The sequence below is a fragment of the Onychostruthus taczanowskii genome, unplaced genomic scaffold (genome assembly GCF_017590055.1).
Source record: "Onychostruthus taczanowskii isolate IOZ18803 unplaced genomic scaffold, ASM1759005v1 scaffold12, whole genome shotgun sequence".
Taxonomy (NCBI): Eukaryota; Metazoa; Chordata; class Aves; order Passeriformes; family Passeridae; genus Onychostruthus; species Onychostruthus taczanowskii.
In genome coordinates, this window is record NW_024498351.1 from 15,173,111 (window position 1) to 15,193,230 (window position 20,120).

General features: G+C 38.8%; 2 protein-coding genes and 1 pseudogene across 2 annotated transcripts in view; 1 reads left to right on the top strand and 2 right to left on the bottom strand.

Moving 5' to 3' along the window:
- WWC2 (WW and C2 domain containing 2) overlaps positions 1–5,725 on the top strand; it is a 93,498-nt gene extending 87,773 nt beyond the window's left edge. The window contains exons 22-23 of the mRNA XM_041395839.1: positions 2,949–3,076; positions 5,055–5,725. Of these exons, the coding sequence (XP_041251773.1) occupies positions 2,949–3,076; positions 5,055–5,121 (195 nt within the window). The 3' untranslated portion in view covers positions 5,122–5,725. The remainder of the gene's footprint in view (positions 1–2,948; positions 3,077–5,054) is intronic.
- A 2,867-nt stretch (positions 5,726–8,592) lies between these two features.
- LOC121348390 lies at positions 8,593–9,224 on the bottom strand (annotated as a pseudogene).
- A 1,202-nt stretch (positions 9,225–10,426) lies between these two features.
- On the bottom strand, positions 10,427–11,080 carry LOC121331435 (claudin-22-like). The gene has a single exon (XM_041395840.1). The coding sequence runs from the start codon at positions 11,078–11,080 to the stop codon at positions 10,427–10,429; it is 654 nt and encodes a 217-aa protein (XP_041251774.1).
- Positions 11,081–20,120: the final 9,040 nt, after the last annotated feature.

Consider the following 20,120-nt stretch of genomic DNA (forward strand, 5'->3'; position numbering starts at 1 on the left):
TTAAAATCACTGCAGCCTTCCCCTGCGGAGCAAAACAACCCTGAGAGCACTGTACTGTGTTGTCAGTGTTTCCCCTTGGGTTAGCAAAACACAGCAGCCTAGAGAACATCGTCATAGATTATTTCTTAGAGCCTGCAGGCATTGTAATGGCACAGACTAATGCAGCAGCTGGAAACGCCAGAGAAATTGAGAGAGTCTCAAGTGAAAAATGAAACCGCAGATGCGGGGGATGTTAAAAATCAGTGGCTGCTTGCTAGCACGCAGTTAGTTCCTCTGCTTGAAGCCAGATCCACAGCCTCCATACCTTCCCTCTCATTCCTTCCACACCTTCCTAAGTACAGCAAGTATGTAATGCCCACTAATACTTGCAGATCAGAAAACAGAGATAATTCTGTGCACCAGAAGTGCATTTTCTCTTGTTTAGATTGGATGTTTGTGAGAAATCATACAATGTTTCAAAGTCTGATTCTTAAATCCTCATACAGGTAAGTTTTCAGACACCTAATGTACTCTAAAGTACTACTGCTGTTTATATCTGAAAAATTCCTGTAAATATCTTCTTTATTTCTTCTTTATTTCTTTTTAGTACATAATTTATGTTGAGGTAATGTGTAACTATGTCATTAATACCAGTAAGTATGTCCTTGTCCCAATGATTTGGTGTTCAGCACAGTTAGTTTTTCTTTGGATTCAGTTTTTTCTATACAAAACCCATGGAAGAGCAAGACAGGAAATAGCATTTCAGCTCTAATTTTGATAGTATTTCTTCTTTGTCATCTTAAACTATCTTAAGCTTAAGCTAAGCCCAGATAGAGAGATTCCTATCTGACACTTATATTTGGTAGATAAGTGTCATGAATGAGTGTTTTCAGGTTGTTTAAAGAATCTGAGATCATACTTTTGCCGGGGGCGGGGGGGTACATCACCACAAAATGTGCCAGATTTTGGGACTTACTGAATGTCTGTCCCTTGTGTTAGTGTGATTTTCTGTATTTTTTATAAAGCACTCAAAAACCATAATGCAAATATAAACGTACATACCTTCTAATACACATATTACTAGAGACATTGGGCTGAAATCCAGGGACGCTCTCTCAGAGCGTCCTGAAAAAATAAATGGATTCAAAAATGAAAAAAGGATACATTGTAATAGAGAGTATGAAAACAAGTCATCTATGCTCTTAAACCTGAAATGCAGTCATCACAAGAATCTCATGTATAGTTAGGGAAAGGATAAATTAGAAAATTTTGTAATATTGTATGTTTAGTACTTTGATGGTAAATATTAATTAGGGGAGCTGGTAAAACATATGATCAGTGACATAGGTAAAATTAATTAAGACATTACCAGCTGTAGATTGCAAATTTATGTTCATTAACTAATAAAGGAAACAATATTTATAGATTAATTTAGTTTTAAAATCATAGCTATTTTGGAGTTGGGGACTGAAGAAGTTAACAGCAGTGCAAGCTGACTGGATTTTGAGTGAGTTTTTTGAAAGGGTGATTCTCTTTCATGTAAAACACTTTCATATAGAAACCAGAGTACGTTTCAACAGACAGAGGGTACCACTATCCTGCTGTGAGCAGCTTTCTTATAACTACCCAGTATGAAACTGATAGTATGGAGTAGCTCTTTTGAATTAGTTGGTTTTGTTGTTTAGCAGTCTACTGGGTTGAATTCAGAACTGGGATGTGAACTTCTAAGTCACAAACTAGCTTTGAAAATTGCTGTTTCAGCCTTGTATGTATTTTAATTTGAGGTAATGAACAGCATTTTCAAGTCTCTAAAGAATCAAAAATTAAAGTCTCAACAACTTTATAGTTGTTTAAGAATGTGAGCTGCTTCTATTGAATTTTGATGGCTGACAAAATTCAAAATACAATAAATAACATTTGTCTGACAGCCTCTGCACTCTAGAAAAGCACTGTCCACACCATGCACCCCACATATGATGTGGGCAACAATGCATTTGTTACAGAACTCACCTGTGTAGAAATGGGGGTCATTTATATGAGAATTTCAGGTGACTGCCCACCTAAAAAGAGTTACTGTTCAAATTGCTGGATATTCAGAAACCCTTGCTAAGTTTTTAAAGTTTTTAAAGCCAAAGCACAGGTATTAATAGCAGTCTTGTTGCTGAAATTGTGGATGGCATAGCTGCAGCTGTCCTGTTGATGCTTAGTAAAGACATAAGTAATAGAGCTGGCAATACCGAGATACGGAAATTCAGTCACTTTACTGTGGGGTATGTAGCTGCTCAGCAGTGCTCACAAAGTACCTTTGATCTCTTGTTACCACTGGTGTTCCATTCACTTGCCTTGGCTTTTATGCCTCTACAATGCAAATGAAAGAAGTGAGTCTCGTGCAACATAGATACTATGTCATGAATAAAGTCACAAAAGTTCATGTTCCTTGCTAACATGGTCAACAAAACCTGAAAAGGTTGAGAGCATGCCTTCCCTACTGTTTCTGTTAGTCTCTTTAGAGTAGGTATAGACACCTTTCCTGAGAGCTTTTGTCAGGAAATAGAAGTATTTTATATCGAAAGAGAACCAGTAGCTCGCAGTTCTAAAAAGATGCTTGGATAGACAACATGTGTTCATACAATGTTAGGTATTGTCTAACTACAGCTCCAAGAAATATCAGAATTTACAAGCCCACCTGTGACATCACAGAATTTGCCCTATTTATTTATTTAGGAAAAGCCCCATTAGCTTATTTCGCAGCCATGGCTTAGGCTTATGATGTCAGTCTTTTATCTTGCTGACCTTTTATATAGAGATTATCATAGATTCATTTAGGCTGGAACAGACCTTTAATATCACTGAGCCCAACAGTAAACCTGACACTGCCAAGTGTTTTGCTTGACACAAAGCATCTCTCACTTCTTTGAAATGAGTAGTTGTTCATTATCAGCAAAATACAGTTGTTTTTCTTGATACAGGCAGAACAGTCAAAAGAAGAGCAGAAACAAGGTTTAAGTGCTGAGAAATTGATGAGGAAGGCTTCTAAGGATGTGTGCCGGCTACGGGAGCAGAGCCAGAAAGTGCCACTGCAGGTGCAGTCATTCAGGTATGGCCTGTTCTGATTTTCATGCTCTTTTTAATGTAGTGAAGTAACATGAACTGTTTCTAGGTATAATCAGACATGCTCTGTAGTATTAGTAAAAATCCAGATGGCTTTGACTTGCCAGAACATCACAGATTTCTAACATGGCTCTGAGTTGGAGTTTCAGAGGGCCGGGCCTCGATGACCTGCTCATGTGGCAGTTCAGAGGTGGTGAGGAAGCTGAGTGGAGTGTCACACCCTGTGTGACATCTGCTCTAGGCAGGCACGTGTGTGACTCTTGCTGTAGCTCACCTCACCCACAGCAGGTTGACAGCGGGCTTTAAGTCCTGGGAGCTCTTCCAGTGATGGCAAGGGCCTGAAACAAATGGCCACTCAAGGAGAAGTAGGGCAGGATACAGCTCATCGGGAAACTCATTAACCACTACTTGTGCCTTGCTCAAGACTTAGTATTTAAGAAAGATCTTGAATCCCTCCTCTTGTTTTGTTTCCCTTCTCTTTTTGGTTGTGAAGCAACCAATTATTTGAAGCAATTAATGAAGTGTTCTTGCTTAGCACAAGACAGAATGAACACTATTTATCTTAAACCTTAATTCTCACTGATCTAAATTCCTAAAAGACTGGCCAGTAAGTGGCAGGGCTTGCAGCCTGGAGGCCACATTTCTATATAAAAGTAAATACAAATCTATTGATTGAAAAATGCAGTGCTTGCTCTTGCACATAGAAACAGTACTGCAAGTTAATTTGGTTTGTTTTGTCAGTTACCACACATTTTTCAAGTTTGAATTTTGGATTCCTTTATGAGAAATTTAAGTCAGCTGCTGAGACTTTTTTTCTTTTTTTTTTTAACCTTCTTTTGTGAGCAGTTGGAGAAATCCATAAGCAAATAGGGGCCTGTGAGGCAGCGTGTATTGCAAACTGTAAGTAAGTGTTGCAGAGTCAAAGCAAGAGAGAAAGGAAAGAGTTTCCTCAGTTAAGATGTGTTACAGCTGAGTTATTTATCTTCAGTTTGAAATTCAGAGCATCCTGAAGATTTCACTTTTTGTGCATGTCTTGAGAAAGGGTTATGGTCAGTGCTGGTCATTTAAGCATCATCACAGACAGACTGCTGCCTAAATCTACAGGAATGTGTAATAGTGCCTAAAACCCCATTCCCCTGCAAGAAGGGTATCAAAAGGCTCTATTTTCCCTTATTTTCTAGTCACCACACAACTAGGAAGAGAAAGCCAGTTTAGGATGATTTTGCTCTGAGCTACTGTTTTTTATGGGAGCTCAGGCCTCTCCAGTGGAAAACATGGTTTAGTCTTCTGGATAAATACTTACCTCTGGAGGCTGAATTGTGCATGCCCTGCTAGTTGGACTTGTTACAGTGCTGTGGCCTCAGACTAATCACAGTGAGACATTTTTAAAGCTCTCAAGAAGCATGACTCTTCTGAGCTTTAATTTTTAAGCCCCCATACTTCTCTTCTGCTTTCTAGCCTGCTGCTAGGCAACGTGTGTAAACCTGTTATGCTTCAGTAATGTCTCGGTTCATAGGTGACAGAAATGGTAACAGCACAGGGGAAGCAGCTGGAGAATGGCTTGACAATTCTGCTTCTCTGAGTCTTGCCCAGACATGACTATTCCCCCCTTGGCCTTTTCCCATGTCAGGATAAAATGATTTATTTTGCCTTCTCATCCCCCTACTGAAATTATCATCATTGGAAATTCAGTGACTGGAACAATATTTCAGTCTTATCTTTGCAGTTATTAATGAAATACTGGTATTTTTTCTCTTTCAAAATTGGAACTGCTTTTTACATAAATCTGCATAAGAAGTTAATTGTGTCAGAATGCCACATTCGTTGTAAATAAATTTTCTGTGTATTTTCCAAACCTGTGTTTTAAAGAACTATCCTCTAATGTTAGCAATGCTACAGCAGATGACATTGGAGTCATGCCACAAATGGTAAAAAAAATCCCTTGTTTTCTTTTCTAATTTCAGGGAGAAGATAGCATACTTCACAAGAGCAAAGATCAGTATACCAGCCCTTCCAGCTGATGATGTATAATTATGCAGTTTCTTTGAAGTGTTTTTTCCACTTGTTCATCTCTTTTCAGATGAGCTTTGTAGTTCCAGTGATGTGCTTTCAAAGATCTTCTATTTTACATTCACTATTGATATGTTTATTTGTAAAATATAGTGAACTGAATTGTTGTAAGCTTAAGAAATGGCAAAAAAACCCAACAAACAGAAAACCAAAGTAGATTAATTTTGGTATGCTGATTTTGTACAGTTTGTGTGTATTGCATCTGTGTTTTTATTTTGTAAAGATGGAACAAAGGAACAAAGGCAGTACTAAGCATGTCTCCTGTTGAACTGCACTGTGTTGAGAATAATTATGTTCAACAGACAATTGTTTATCTTTTCACTATTTTCATGTGAGCAGACTGTGAAAATGGCCATTCTGCCATGCAATACTTTTGTACAAGAGTGTAACTTTTACAGTTTAAAGTTAACCACAAGTGTAAGCTCCTTTCCAAAACATCCAGGCTGCCTCACTACAGCTGCTGATTAGATTCGTCATCCACGATGTAATTTTGTTTCTGAAAACAAATTTCTTCTGTTTTTTTTTTTTTTTTTTTTTTTTTTTTTTTTTTTTTTTTTTTTTTTTTTTTTTTTTTTTTTTTTTTTTTTTTTTTAATACTTTGTAGGAAGACACGGAGTTCAGAGTTTAGTTTTGTGAATGTACAGTACTTTAACATGCACTAAAAGGTTTCTTGCGTCTGCGGGAGAGTGAGAAAGGCAAGGCAGACAAGTAACCCTAAAAACTTCCTTTGAGACTACCAAAAGGGGCAGCTGCTTTCAGAAGAGGATGAATCAAATTCATAATACCACTATTGAAATACCCACTGTGCTCTTAAAACAGAGTTTTTCTCTGTTGTTTGTCCTAGGGGGCTGTCTGATTGCCAGCTAGGAATAATGAAGGAGTATGCTAGGTTTGCAGATCTGAAGATGCATCATGAAAGTATTTATACCAGAAAAAATCTCTGACATGCTAACACAGACAACAAAAGTCCTGTTGGTAAGGTAAACAATTTTCTGAAAAAGCTCCTTACTAGAAGTCTGCACAAACTTTGGTACAATGAATAACAATTTTTAAAATATACAATTGACCCTGTATGCAGTTAAGGGTGCACATGTTTAATGAATAGATGTGAACAGCTTGTTTCAAATGTCTTACATGCTTCTGCCTAGCAGGCTGCTTCATCAGAAGGCAACTTGGATGCCTTCTGTTAGAAGTTCAGAACATTGGATGTAGGTGTTCAAACAGTCCTGTCTTGGTAAAGCAGTTGGGGTCATCTTCTGTGGATACTGTGTAAGTAGGTGGACATTGCAGAGACCAGAAATATTTTATTTTCTACTTAGTATGTTGCACTCAGATGTGTTTCATTCACTGGCTGCAGTTTTGTTCCCCAAGCAACAAGCCACACTGCATGAACTTCATCTTTCAGAAATGTTATAATTACTTGCTGAGCAAATGGAAACAATATAACTACAATATGGTAGCAGCTGTCTTAGATTTAAAGTGACAATTCTGTAATGACAGGTCTGTGTAACACCCAAGGGTTTTCTTATGCACAAATACATCAGTTCACTGAAATATAAAGCCAAACATGCTATTTTGAGCAAGATGACTGATTGAACATCCTTTATGAATGCCCCGTTTGTTTTTTGTGTCTTGGGTTTGAGATAACATTCATGTTTGAAAGGTCAATTAAAAAAAATCTGGAATTATTTAATGTAGAGGTGAAATGAAGGTTGACAGTTTCAACTTCTCAATTTGATTATATAAGGTGTTTGTAAAATGATGTTTAGAGGTCTACTTTATGATTTTTCTTTTATTTATTTACAGTCTTATTTATGTTCTGTTTAATATAGTTCAGTTCTGGCCATACAAGTATTTGTCATTAAGGATGCTATTGTGAAAAATACTTAAAGGTGTCTAAATTCTTGCTCAGTTAGCTGGTTTTTCTCAAATGTTGAATAATTTTCCAAAAAAAAGTATTATTGTCTGATTTGTAAGCATAATGTGAAGTCAAAACTTAAGTATTGCTAGCTTCAGCTTACAAAACTCCTTTAAAAATGAGAGACAGACATATTCATGCTCTTCATTTTCCAGATTGGTAAAGTTGAACATATTTATAGGCAGCTTTTAACAATTCTGGGTTTGGAGTTTGGGGGTTTTTTACTAATTCAGCGTGTCACACTTGAAACACTCAATAGAATAAGCTAAAATATTACATACAAATAAACTCCCATCAGTGTAAAGTGATAAATATTACTCTTGAAGTGAAATTTATCCTGCACAGCAGGGTATAACGAATGTAATTAGTTCTATTGCCAGGTACCAATGTCAGTGCAGTTGAATATATCAAAAAGTAAATATTACTGGTACAAGAATATTTAGCCAAATGAGCAAAGTTTAGCAGAAATTGTAATAGAACACAAATAATTTTAAAATTATTTTTCTTTTTACTTTGCTATGTTTATACTGTATTAAATATCAAATGCTCAGGACTGAACTAAATATTTAATCAGGTTATATTCTGAATGTGTTTCTGTTCTAATTTTGTCTGTAAGAGTATGCAAGTACATTACATAGATTAACTTGTCTCTGCACTTTTCATGTGTTTCAGTGATTGGAAAATACATTTTTTAACAAAGCTGTTTTCCAGACCAGTGTTTTATTTAATTCTTTAATTGCTCTTCTGTCTCTCTCTATGGTCTTTGCAGAAACAGATGGCTGCTACAGCTTTGTCAATGTAAAATCATGGCAATTTATAGAAAGTTCACATCAATCACTCACAGTTGTAAGGATAAGTTACATGGAAACTGATTCATATACTTGAAGTTAGTTCTTTACATTCATGAAGTGAAAACTGCACCTGCAATGAATATGGTTGAGTCTCCTCCAGACAACAGCTCATTATTGCCCAGAAATACTGGCTTTCCTTGGAGAGAAAGATTGGGCAGAGACAGAGGTGGTCATATTCTCTCTCATGATGCAGAATCTTGCATTACATTACACAATATCTGAGAACATTTAGTTTACTGTAAATAATACAGGCTCAGCAAACTTCATTTAAGGTTGTACTGCATTAGGTTTTTGTAGTGAACTGGTGATACAAACTCTTTCAGATTTCAACTAATATTCTTTTGTAAAAGATACATAAAGCAGCCCCAGTTGGAGTTCTGCCATTTAAAATATGGTCAAGTCTCCATGCAGGCCTAGAGATTAAAAATTTTATACTCACTCCCCCAAGTCATACCACAAAAACAAAATCTGCCATTTATCAGACTTGGGAGAAATACAGTGGTGAATTAAATTGCCATAGCTCATCAATTCATGTAATTAAAAGTGGAAGTAAGTAGTGATTGAAGGAACTACTCGTTAAGAAAGAATCCCGCCCCCGCTCTTGTAAACAGTAACCTGTCTGTTCAGCAGGTCTCTGACTCTTACTGTCATGCAAGCAAGATGTTAGAAAACCTGATACGTGCTCTTTTTTAAGTCTTCATTTCCAATTTCCAGATGCTGATGGGTATCTTGTATATCTGCCATTGGATACTGCTCTTGTAAGTGATGGTCAGATGATAAACACATTGTGGAGAGGAGTAGAGATTCCCCTAGAATTAGAATAAATCCACCAAACTGAGCACTGAACAGTGCATCCCCTAATTTCTGTCTGGGCAGAATCTCTGGGATGCTGCCATTCCAAATCTCCTGGATTACAGTGTAAGCAAGGGAAGGTCTCCAGATATCACCTGGAGTATTCTTCCAAGTAGTAACAGCTTTTCTTATCTTCTGCACTGTATCCTCCATCTTTAGACAGTCCAAACCAGGACTGGACATCACAAGGCTCAGAAGTCCTAGTCCATTTTATGTAGCTACTAAAATCATGGAAATCTTGAATTCTAGGAAAGAATAAAACTCTTTACACTGTGTTCCTACATCATTTGCCAGAGTCCCATGCTCCAAAGCTCAGGTGCATTTATAACTACATTGAGATTTTTCCAGCCTGGTAAGTAGTTACAGGTATCAGTGAAAATCCTTCCTAGCACAGACAACAGAAATCCAGCTAACAGTAGCCTGTGTCTGCTTGCCAAGTTCATTTTTTGTAATCACAGAAGCACCAAACCATTGGCTTCTGCAGGCACTGTTCAGCTCAGTTCTTTGTCATACTCTGTCATACATAAGCACAAGTTGGTATGAAATACTATGGTGCATGAAATACTTCTCCCCTCCCTCCTGCTTTGCTTTGCATGGTTCCATGTGCAGTGTTTGGGGGAGTGGTGGTGTGGTAAAGCAGTAGCAGAATGGTGTGGCCCCAGCTGGGCTAACTTTTCATTAGCTTTTGGTTTGTTTTTTTAAGAAAAGCATATACTTGGTTTTCTATCAGTCAGCTAAAGCATAACAGCAGTTTTGCTGATTTGGCAGCTCACAGTTTGTTTTTAAGTTCTAATATACATTGATGCACTTCCACTTAGAGTAAATTATACCATCTGCTTTGTGGCCAGTTAAATGTCATATGTTTAATGTCAAATATACAGCAACATGTTCCAAACATGAGTGAATGGAACTTTAGGGACCTTGGATAGGATGCATAAGGACTCAAGACCTGGTCAGAGGAAGATAGCTACACTGGTTTTTAAAGCAGCATTTCTCAGCCTATATTTGGTGCATAAAGCATGCAGGTGTTAGAATAACTTGTATGGGCAGTTTAATGTGGCAGACTGGAAAAACACAGCTTGCTGGATCTAAGCACCCACACCATCACACGCCATGCACAAAAAGACAGTTGCAAAGCTTGCTATAATTTCAGAAACCTACTATTTCCAAATACACAGAAAAACCATTTGATGCAATGCAGGTATTCAGACTGCTTAGGATCAAACATCTCTAAGTTCATACATCACTGCATCAGTCAAGTGGAAAATTGTAACAGGGAGTCAAAATTTGGGGCTTACTTTACTGGTTACATTAAAAAGGAAGCACATTTTGGTTAAAATCCAAGCTGTAAGAAACATGCATATTCATTTTCAGGATTTTACAGTGCAGTTAAGGAAGCAAAAGCACCTTTTCTGTGCAGTCTGTGAATGCCTCAGCATTTTGCTGTGAAACAGTTTTAAGCAGTTCCACTGGTGAGAAAACACACCACCTTCCAATACCAGTTTATGGAGAAAACGCACATAAATTTAGGAAATCAGCTGGATAACAAAGAGTCCTTTGAATTACTACCGGAACAAGCTTCTGGCTTGCACTAGGGTTTGGAAAAGATAGGGCAGTATTGCTGTACTGCTTAAAACCTCCCATTTTAAGGCCTTGTTTCAGTTTCCAAGCATTGACACTGATCCTGCTGTTCTGCTACTGCATAATGGACCGAAGACGGATGGGCTTCAGTAGAACAGATTGTGCAATTAAGTAGGGATCCTCCTAATATAAGACAAAATCCAGCAAGCCAGCCAACAAACAACGCTTCCCCAAAATCCCACCTGGGAACAATATCTGGTATATTCTCATCCCAAAATTCCTGGACTGTGGCATGGGCAACCCAGGAAACTGGGACAATAGCTGTAATCCCCGATATCCAGAAGAGCATTCCTCCAAACAGCAACAACCGTTTCTTTTGTTCCTGTTGTCTTTCACCAATTTTCAAACAGTCCAACCCAAATCCTGACAGCAAAAGGCCCAAAAGCCCTGATCCATTGGAAAAAAACATCAAAATCCTAGAAATCCTGAGCTCTGGAGGTAAAGCTAGGAAAGAATCGAAGTCCTTGCATTGCATTCCTCCTTCTTCCTGGACAACACAAGCTTGCCAGAGTCCCATGGTCCAGATCTCCAGTTCATTTAGTTCCAAGTTAAGGTTTTTCCACTGGGGTAGATAGGTGGTGAGACAGGACAGGACCCATCCCAACAGAGAGACCAATATGCCACTTAATTGCATCACTGGTTGATAGACTAAGGCCATTGTAAGAGCAGAGTCCTGAAAGCTTGAGGAGAAAGGTCTCCCCAGCAATTCTGTACCAACTGCTACCTTGAGTGATGGTGGAAGCTGTGATGATTTTAGGTCTCTGCTGCCCCAAATATAAGCCCTTGCTATTAACCCTTTGCAAGCTCTGAAACACTTTTTTGTTCTTCATGAATATAAAGTTTCACATAAAGGACGAAGGACTTCACTAAACCATGAGTTAGGCTTTCCGATAAGGATTTGATCTGTTACCTTCCAATTTGCTTGGTAAAATTATATCCCAATGCCTGATGATTACAAGCCTGAGGATGAACAAAGAGGGCTCTATGACCCCTCACCCTAAAACACAACAGAAATCTTTGTGCTTCAATACGGATTAATTAGATTTTAAGTGGTGATAAAAAGGCAGCTCTGTGTGCAACAGGACTTCATTGTAATAGCTAAATTTGAGATTACAGGGATGTAAATCAAGGCCTTGTAAAGAAAGGTAGACTGTTTGCCTATAATCTTTATTCTTAGGCTTCCTCAACATACATAGTGGCTTATCTTCCACTGCCCTGTTTTATGTACCCAGCACTGTAAAAGACACTTTGTAAAAGATCCTTATGTTTCACATTTTCTACATTCATTTCTTTTAAAATGGGCTTTGTTTTGACGGACTCTTAAGGGGAAAAGGAGACGGGTATGGTGAAAGTACCGTAGAAAATGAAATCCTAGACATGCCCTCCACCATAATGAACCCGGGCAGATCATCAGCCAGCGTAAACTTTACCTGCCCCAGGACTTCAGCAACGCCACGGTAGCAGCTTACAGCAGCTCAGTGTCCCCTTTCCTAAAGCCCATGTCCCAGATGGCACACAGAGTATTCACTTAGTATCTAACAACATTTGGCACTCAATGCTCCCAGGGCCAGGAATGCCTAGCACACCTTTCTGATCAAAGCAAGATACCATTATGCCATTACCCCATTAGGAAACTCTGCTTTTTCCTGCTCTCATGTCAGCTAACCTTGTGCTTGTCTACAGGGTCAGAAGGAGAACATCTGTTTGCCGTTTCCCTTCTCACATGTAACAGCAAAGCCTGTCTGGAAGGAGCTGAGCAGCATGAACTCCTCTACAAGAGTATGGCCCAGACATGTTTTCCAGTCTTTCTTGATTTCATTTCCTAGATGTGATAATGTATTTATCTGTATATTTTAATTCTCAGTTGCTTAAAATGGGTTATGTGATGGGAAAACATAACACTGATTTTGAAGGTTTCCAAAATCCTGAATCATTATCATGGGTATCATTAAGGGTATCATTAAGAACTGCCACTGTGAGATGATCTCTTCTTCCTCATTTTTATAGAGAGTCTTAATTTCAAACCCTTGGTTTTTTCCTGTCACAAGCTGTGAAGAACCAACCAAAAAAAATCCCAGAAAGATGATCCATCTCTGTTTTTCTTGTGTACCAACCCCTTAGTTTGACAGCTTATACTTTATCAAAAAATTACTGTGCACAAAACCAGAAATCACCAAGGATGTAACTGACAACACTGGGAACAAAGTATTGCAAGCTAGCCTGTAACTTTGGCCATCCACAGGGCAAAAGAAAAGTAAGACAGATCAATCCATGCATTCATTCATTCATTCATTCATTCATTCATTCATTCCCCAGACTGTATTTTCATATTTGGCAGTGTTGTTTCTATTCCCCTTTCTCTGTTCAGAGGAAGCAATGCTAGTTCTGGAAATCCTCGTGACTCTCAATGAGAACCTCCATAACACCATTTAAATAATTTTAAGATAAACAACCATGATTTAGGAGTGATTCTGCTCCTTCAGGGGCTGCATGCTTATCTGACTTTAAAATCACACTTACTGAAAGACTATTATGGAAGCCTGTTGCGCTTCTCTTGATTGTGAACATTTAATATTTTCTTCTCTGCTCCTAATTACAACAGTCAATATAATCTGAGAACAGCATCCAGTCTGTGAAGTCCATCCATTTTGCAAATGTTGACTATGACAGGCACAGTATACCAACATTTAAATTATAGCCATCAGAAGCACTGGAACTGCTGCATTAGTAGGATCTTCCAATTAAATTCTGCAACTTGCTATTAATGATGCACTAACTTGGAGCAAGAAAAGCTTCCTTACACTATTCTGGATAAGATTATATGCAATTCTTGTTCTTTTGAAGGGGAGGAGAAGGTAGCACTTGCCTTGGCAGCAGGATTGTATCAAGATCTGAAATGCTTTACTTTGGAACTTACTGATCCTATGAAAAACCACAGCTGGACTATGTACATTCTTAGGTCAGTCACTGCCTTAGTCTTATCTCCCTTGTTCTTCTTTCACACTTTTCCTCCTCACTGTTACTTCTTTTCTCTGTATCTAAAAATGTCTCATTCTCAGAATTAATTGTATTTGGTGGACTTGTTCCTACACAGAAGTGTCAGAGTTACTACAAAGCCTAAAGGGCTAGAATTGGGCTCCCATCAGTTTCTGTCGTACTGCTCCGAGCAATTGCAAAAATAAGCCCAGGATTTACTGTTACACTGCCATGACAACAAACACCTGCCAGCATTTGCACAGCCTGAAACGACAGACCATCTCAGGGGGTTTCAGTGGAGATGGCCACTGAAAGATGGCTCCCAGGCCAGCAGGGCAGGGAAGGTGCCTGCCAGGAACTTCTGCAGCCAGTGGCAGCGGGCCCATGCACAAAAGAGCTGCTCCAGGACAACTCTGCCCCTGCTCCACTTATCAAGCTCTGCAGCAAGCACTGTGCTTGTGCAACACAGGCTTGTCAAGAAGAAAAGAGCAGCTATAGCTGTCACTGACCAGTGTGCTTTCAGGTAAGGAAGGTGAGGATGGATTTAGAGGGACTTTTGACTGTGTTTAGAGCATTTTTTCCCCATTCCTTTTTCTGTATAGACTTTAAAGTCTGAGGTATGTAACATACAGGGATACCAGCCTATGGAGGCCTATGCAGGTTAAATAATGCCTGTGAAGTATATAGCACAGGTCATGATCAGGTTCCTACAGGTTCAGTAATACTTGTCAAGTACTGGAGATCTCATCATTCAGTCAAACTAGCTTCAAGCATCATTTTGCAAATGGATTTTGGCTAGACTAAAGCAGAATCAGGGTAGTCATTGTGCATATAATGTTATGTAGTTAAGTGCATTAAATTTTTACTCCCCATAAAACCATTTCAGGCTGAACACAAGGATTCTGAATCTCACTGCAAGTGATACACGCTCTCTTTAAAAACTGCACTAATCCTTCTGGGAACCTCCACGGCCAGGGATGGATACACTAACACTTTAGCCCCTGCAAAGACTAGTAGAGAATTGTTGTCTTTACACAGCTCTGGAGCTGATACAATTATCCCAATGTTTAATGGTCAGCGTAAGTGAAAAGAAATACGAGGTTTACCACTTTGTAATCTGATTAGGCAATTTAAGCCCCCAAAAGCAGAATTATGAGACTGGTTCTTTCCTACAGTTTCAGTTCCTTTGTAAAGCATGTTCCTGTTGTGGGCTTGTTTATTCTTCTCTAGTTGTCCAAAAAGTGCGTTCATCTGAAGTACAATTGTACCCAGCAGCATTGCCCAGACAGTGCTGTTGTTTTGCTAATTTGAAGATAGTCCTGGAGTTCCCTAATTTGTTGTTGTTGCTCACTTAAATATCAAGTATTTTCATGAATCATTCACAGGTCTCTCAATTTTAAATTCCCATCTTATAGACATATGTGCAAAAGATGGAAATAAGAGTTAGTGTATAGATTTTCTATGGCAGAATCTTAGCTACAGCCAGTAAAACAGCTGCTGTCAGAAGCTGGTGAGGTAGTGTCTTCAGCATCTTACTGCTAGTGGCTTAATTTATTCAGCTTGGCAATCTTTTGCTTTTCACCTTATTGCTTGATCTGGAAGTCAGGAAAGTTAACATTTCCTTACCCAACTAGGAATCCATTTCTTTGTGAAGCTGGAGCATCTTTTGGGTTTGCATAACCAATGTGCTCTTCAGAGCACTGTGAAATCACAGAAACATCAAGCAAAGAACACAACCCATACTGCCATCCATATGGACTTGCTCTCGTCTGCATTTAAGTGAGATTTGACAAAAATATTATTTGTATTGGTAGAGCTTAAGGTTTCAGGGTGCTTCAGAGAGCATCACAGTACAGAAGTTGACTTCTCCCTGAGTATCTAACTGCATGTCTCCAAATCTTGAGAGTCATAAACTTCACAAGAGAGTGATAGCAGGTATCTTTTGACTTCCTAGTGATGTGGACTAATCTAAATTCTATTTATTAATTCCTAAAGTTAGTATGGTGGTTCTTCTGTTTGAGTTCCTCTGTTTCCCCCATTGGAATTGCAGTACCAAGTTGGACACAGCCTCACACAGAGCTGGAAGGGTAAATGTAGTAATGTGAGAAGTTCAGTGAATCAAAGCCACACAATGTCCACTAGTATTCCCCACTCCAATGTATGAGTGGCACTTGTTATACTTCTTCTTGAACCTTAGTGCAATCCACAACAGCAGCCTTTAATTATGGGCACTTAGAAGCCATTGTGAAAGCAGGTAAGAGGCAATAGGCAGAGGGGTATACCAGTTATGAAGATAATGACAATTTCTATCTTGAAAAGGGAAAAGAGAGTAACTTCAAGCACACACAGTTAGCTCACGGTGTCATTACACTTTCACTAAAAACTGAACTCAATATTTAGAGGTGATGATTTATAAGACCACATTATTTGTTTCTGTATTACATCTGAAGACACTGCCACTCAGTGAATGCTAGGACACTGCTAGAGCAAAGTCATAAACCCAAACAACTGAATGTTTTGTGGACAATTTAGAGCAGAATGGGACAGTCCAGCAGAGACAAAGAAAATCATCACAAAGGCCACAACACCTCTTCTGATCCATCCCCCATCCCCAGTGTAGGCAGTGAGGACACCCCAGCAGTGCAGCTCCTGCAGATGGTTCCGCACTGCTGGTTCCACACTGCCAAGGCCAGCACAGAGACAGCCAGGCAGGGCTGGGCACAGCAGGAGAAGGTGAGGACTCAGCACCTTCAGGAGAGCCAGGAAGGGGCTGCAGAACCCTCTCATGTGGGAAAAGGGTACAGCCATCACTGTCCTGACTTCAAAAGGGCATATTCCCTGCTTTTCAGTATTGCAGGGACTTCCCAAGCCTGCATACCTTCCCTCTTCAAACACTGGTTGTAATTCATTAAGCAACTTTAGCAAGAGCCTGTTATGCATGCAAAAGAAATGTACTGCTGTGATTGAAAGACCTTGCTAACAGTTTCACTTCTGTAAGATCAATCAAAAGCTTGAAATAGGATGTCATGTAGAACTAATGGTACTTGCACAAAATCTAGAAGGGAAAGGCACTGAAAGAGTCAAGCACAGCAACATGAAACTACTGATTTCTGCTTTAGGGACTTATTAAAAACATTGAAATGATAGAGGGTAGATTTGCCATCATTACACTGGAAGAATAAAGAATGCTTTAAGGCTCAGTATTTCAACCTTTGCAAAACTTTTCCATTACCATCCCAATCCAAACTTCAAAGTGAGGGTTGACTGGGTTAGAAAATTAGCCTTATTCTTCAGGGAATTATTTTTGATATACTGTCAATACAGGAGATTACTGTAAGTATGAAAACTCATGTCAGTTGAGCAGTGATTGGAATGTGATTTCCTTGAATGATGGAAGTCTAAGAAACTAATTTCTGAGCTGTGAAATGTATGGGCTTATTTATCACCATGCATCCCTCATTGGGAGATTCTGGTTTAATAGAGTGTTACAGATATATATTTCTATAATGCTTTTCATTTCACATCTGCAGACAATTATTATAATAAGCTTTCTCTCATTCTTTAAGATAGGTTTCTTATTATCAGTAAACTTATGAGAAATTACTTATAGTTCCCAGTTGAACCTACATAGGAATTGTTATTGCATGACAGTTGGGATTACAAAGGTGATGCAGACTTGCTAACCATAAATTAGAAGAATGCACACACCTTTTAACAGCAATCCATAACAGAATGTAACATAAACTGCAAGTCAAGGAAGTGTGGGGCACCTACAGCATTTTGCTCATCTGCCATATTGAGATTTGAGGGGAAGGGAGGAAAGAACCTGAACAAATTTATGGTTGTTTGAAATATGATTGATCCTTAGATTCTAGTGGATTAAATTGGTTTTGCTCTTTACCTTTTAAGGTTCAGAGAGCTAGGAAATACAAAAGGGAAGATCTTTCCTAGCAAGCAATTGTTCTGTCTCATACTACAATATCTTTTTGGTTAAAATAACCACCAAAAAACAAACAACGCCAAAAAAACTCAACCAACTAAAAAAAAACCCCAAAAAACAAACAAACCAGCTTTTCTTCCCTGTCTTCCCTCACAGGATTTCATTAGAATTTAAGTATCCCCTCAGTAACGAAATCTATCTAAGCAAACCTATTGTTTAAAGAGTTCACGACATCCTGTCATTAACAAATTAAAGTACTAACATTTTCAGTATTAGTTAAAGCTTAAATATACATTTTACTGTTGTCCTCTGCCACATTCATCCTCACCCCCTTCTCTCTACTCCCTCCCACCTTCCCTACTTTACATCAAGAAAAGCTGAAAGGCCACTGTCTCTTCAGGTTCCTTCAGCAGGGAGTGAGGAGGGAGTCAAGCCAAGGTGCCCATGGCTGCTCTGGTGGAAAGAATTGATACATGGAAGGAGGGAAGGCAGGACAGCAGTTTCCTCCCTTCACTTCCCCAATTGCAGCCACCCAGCAGCACCCTCAGAGTCAAACACTGCCCACAGAGGTGAAAGGGGTGATGCACAGAATCCACCAGCATGAGTAATGCCCCATGTACAGCAAAACTTGGTATAGCTGAGACAAACAAGCATGCAGGAGTTCCAATGAATGCTGCTAGAGAGATTGAGACAATGTCTGCCCACGTTTCACATCAGCCCAGAGAGGGAGAAATCCTGCAGACTGCTAATATCGTGCCTCTGCAAGGGTTATGGGATAGTTGTTTCTACTGTTACTAATTGATGATGACTGTATCTTGGAAAGGTACTAAGCATCTGCTGCAAAGTATCACACATTTTCCAAACATGTTTGCATAGAGGTGATGGCTCCTTCCATCCAGGGACTCAAACAGAGAATGCTGCATCCTAAATGAAAGTCAGTGAAGAAGCTCAGGTCCTGACTGCAGGAACACAATTATGAAGATGATTAAAATTGGTATTCCCCAGTATGAAGATAACCTGTGTTCATAGGCTGAGCAGGCATTGCTTTTGATTCTTTGGCCTATCACAAGAGTCTACTTTTAATTTACATGATACCCAGGAAGAGATACTGAGGAAGTGACTATTTTGAAATATACTCAAGTTTTTGTATTACTTGTACAAAATTCCATTAGAAAAAGGAAGTAGCTGCATGAGTTATAGGACTGCACAAAAACATGTTACTGAGCTTGGTATACTCCATTCACTCATACAGGAACAGCAGTAGTATGCAAGGACAAGCCAAAACTTTATCCAGCCCAGCAGGAAAAGAATATAAAAACATGGTAAGGACAGATTGCTGTTGTCTCCATCCTCCAGTGTAAAAATCTCTGAGTCTGGAATTTAAATCTAACTTTAGGACAGAAGTTTTGTTAAAATCTTCCCTGAAGCTGAAAATATTGTGAACAACACCATCTTACTGGTATATTGGCATTTTGGTGTCTGCATTTTGGCATCTACATTTTGGCAATAAGACTCTAGCCCTAGAAATAAAATGGAAAAAAGTGATTCATCTCAACAGTGGTCTGCTTGAAATCTAGTATCTTTCCTGTAAGATATGATCTAAAAATCACTTGTTTTTTTTTTTTTTTTTTTTTCTTAATGAGAAGGATACACTCCCAAGTGAAAGTACAAATGAGTTTCCTGTAATATACTGCCAGATGCACAGATGGCATGAGATGAGGAGACGAGGAAAGTGCTCCTTGCATCAAGTGTGTGATAATTTTCATAAAGTACAGGTTCAGTGGTTAGGAGCAATGCATCTGTACTCATTTAAAACCCCTTTATACTGCAGCATATTATCATGCTTCTCTTTATCTAATTATCACTTCTCCACAGGACAATGATCACAGAATTTTCTGCTATTGTGATAAATGCAAAAATGGGGCATTATATCCCTCCAAGAGTGCAAGTGAATTTCTATCTGACCCATATATCCAGTTATACAGACTGTAACCCACAGGAACACAACTGATAGCAGGTTGCTGAAATGCTTTTAACCAGGAGAGTTTCCCCAAAAATGTAAATTAAATCATATCTAGGTTCCATACAAATTCAAAGAATCAGTAAAGGTCACTTTTGTCCATTTCTGTCTTACAAGACAAAACGAAGAAAAGGACAACTAATAGACAGTTACTTAGCTTTCCTTTAAAAAAAAATTCAGCTGACAGAATAAACACAGCATTCCTAAGAAACCTGTTCTAATGAAGCACTGGATTATGGATTGTATTTCCTAAGGTCATGTTCATGTTCTCATATTTGGTCCTCCCTTTATAAGCAACACTGAGAATCAAAGGGATGTGCACTGTCAGAGGGATGGACACTGTCTGCTCTCTTACAAACAACTTTCCTCTTGTTGCAATCCCTTAAAGGAAATAGCAATTTTTGGTTGTTGTCATCATTAAATCATATTCAGTTTATGATTTGCTGTAATTTTTAATTCTGGTCTAATATTCACATTTCTTGCAGCACACATGCATCCTGTGATGATGTTGATAAGACAAAGCCCTTTCCCAGCTCCTACCAGATGTATGGAAGATGGGGACTGACAATCATGACCATTCCTCTACTCCCTGCTAGTATCCCTCCATGCACCATGACAGAAAAGCCTTTGTCTCTCACCTCTGCAAGTGGTCCTGCTTTTAGAAATGTTCACCGAGCCTCCTGTTAAACTCTTATTTCATCTCCACAAATGCCAGCCTTTTTGAGATTTCTGAATCAGAACTAAACTATGCCCAAATTGTGA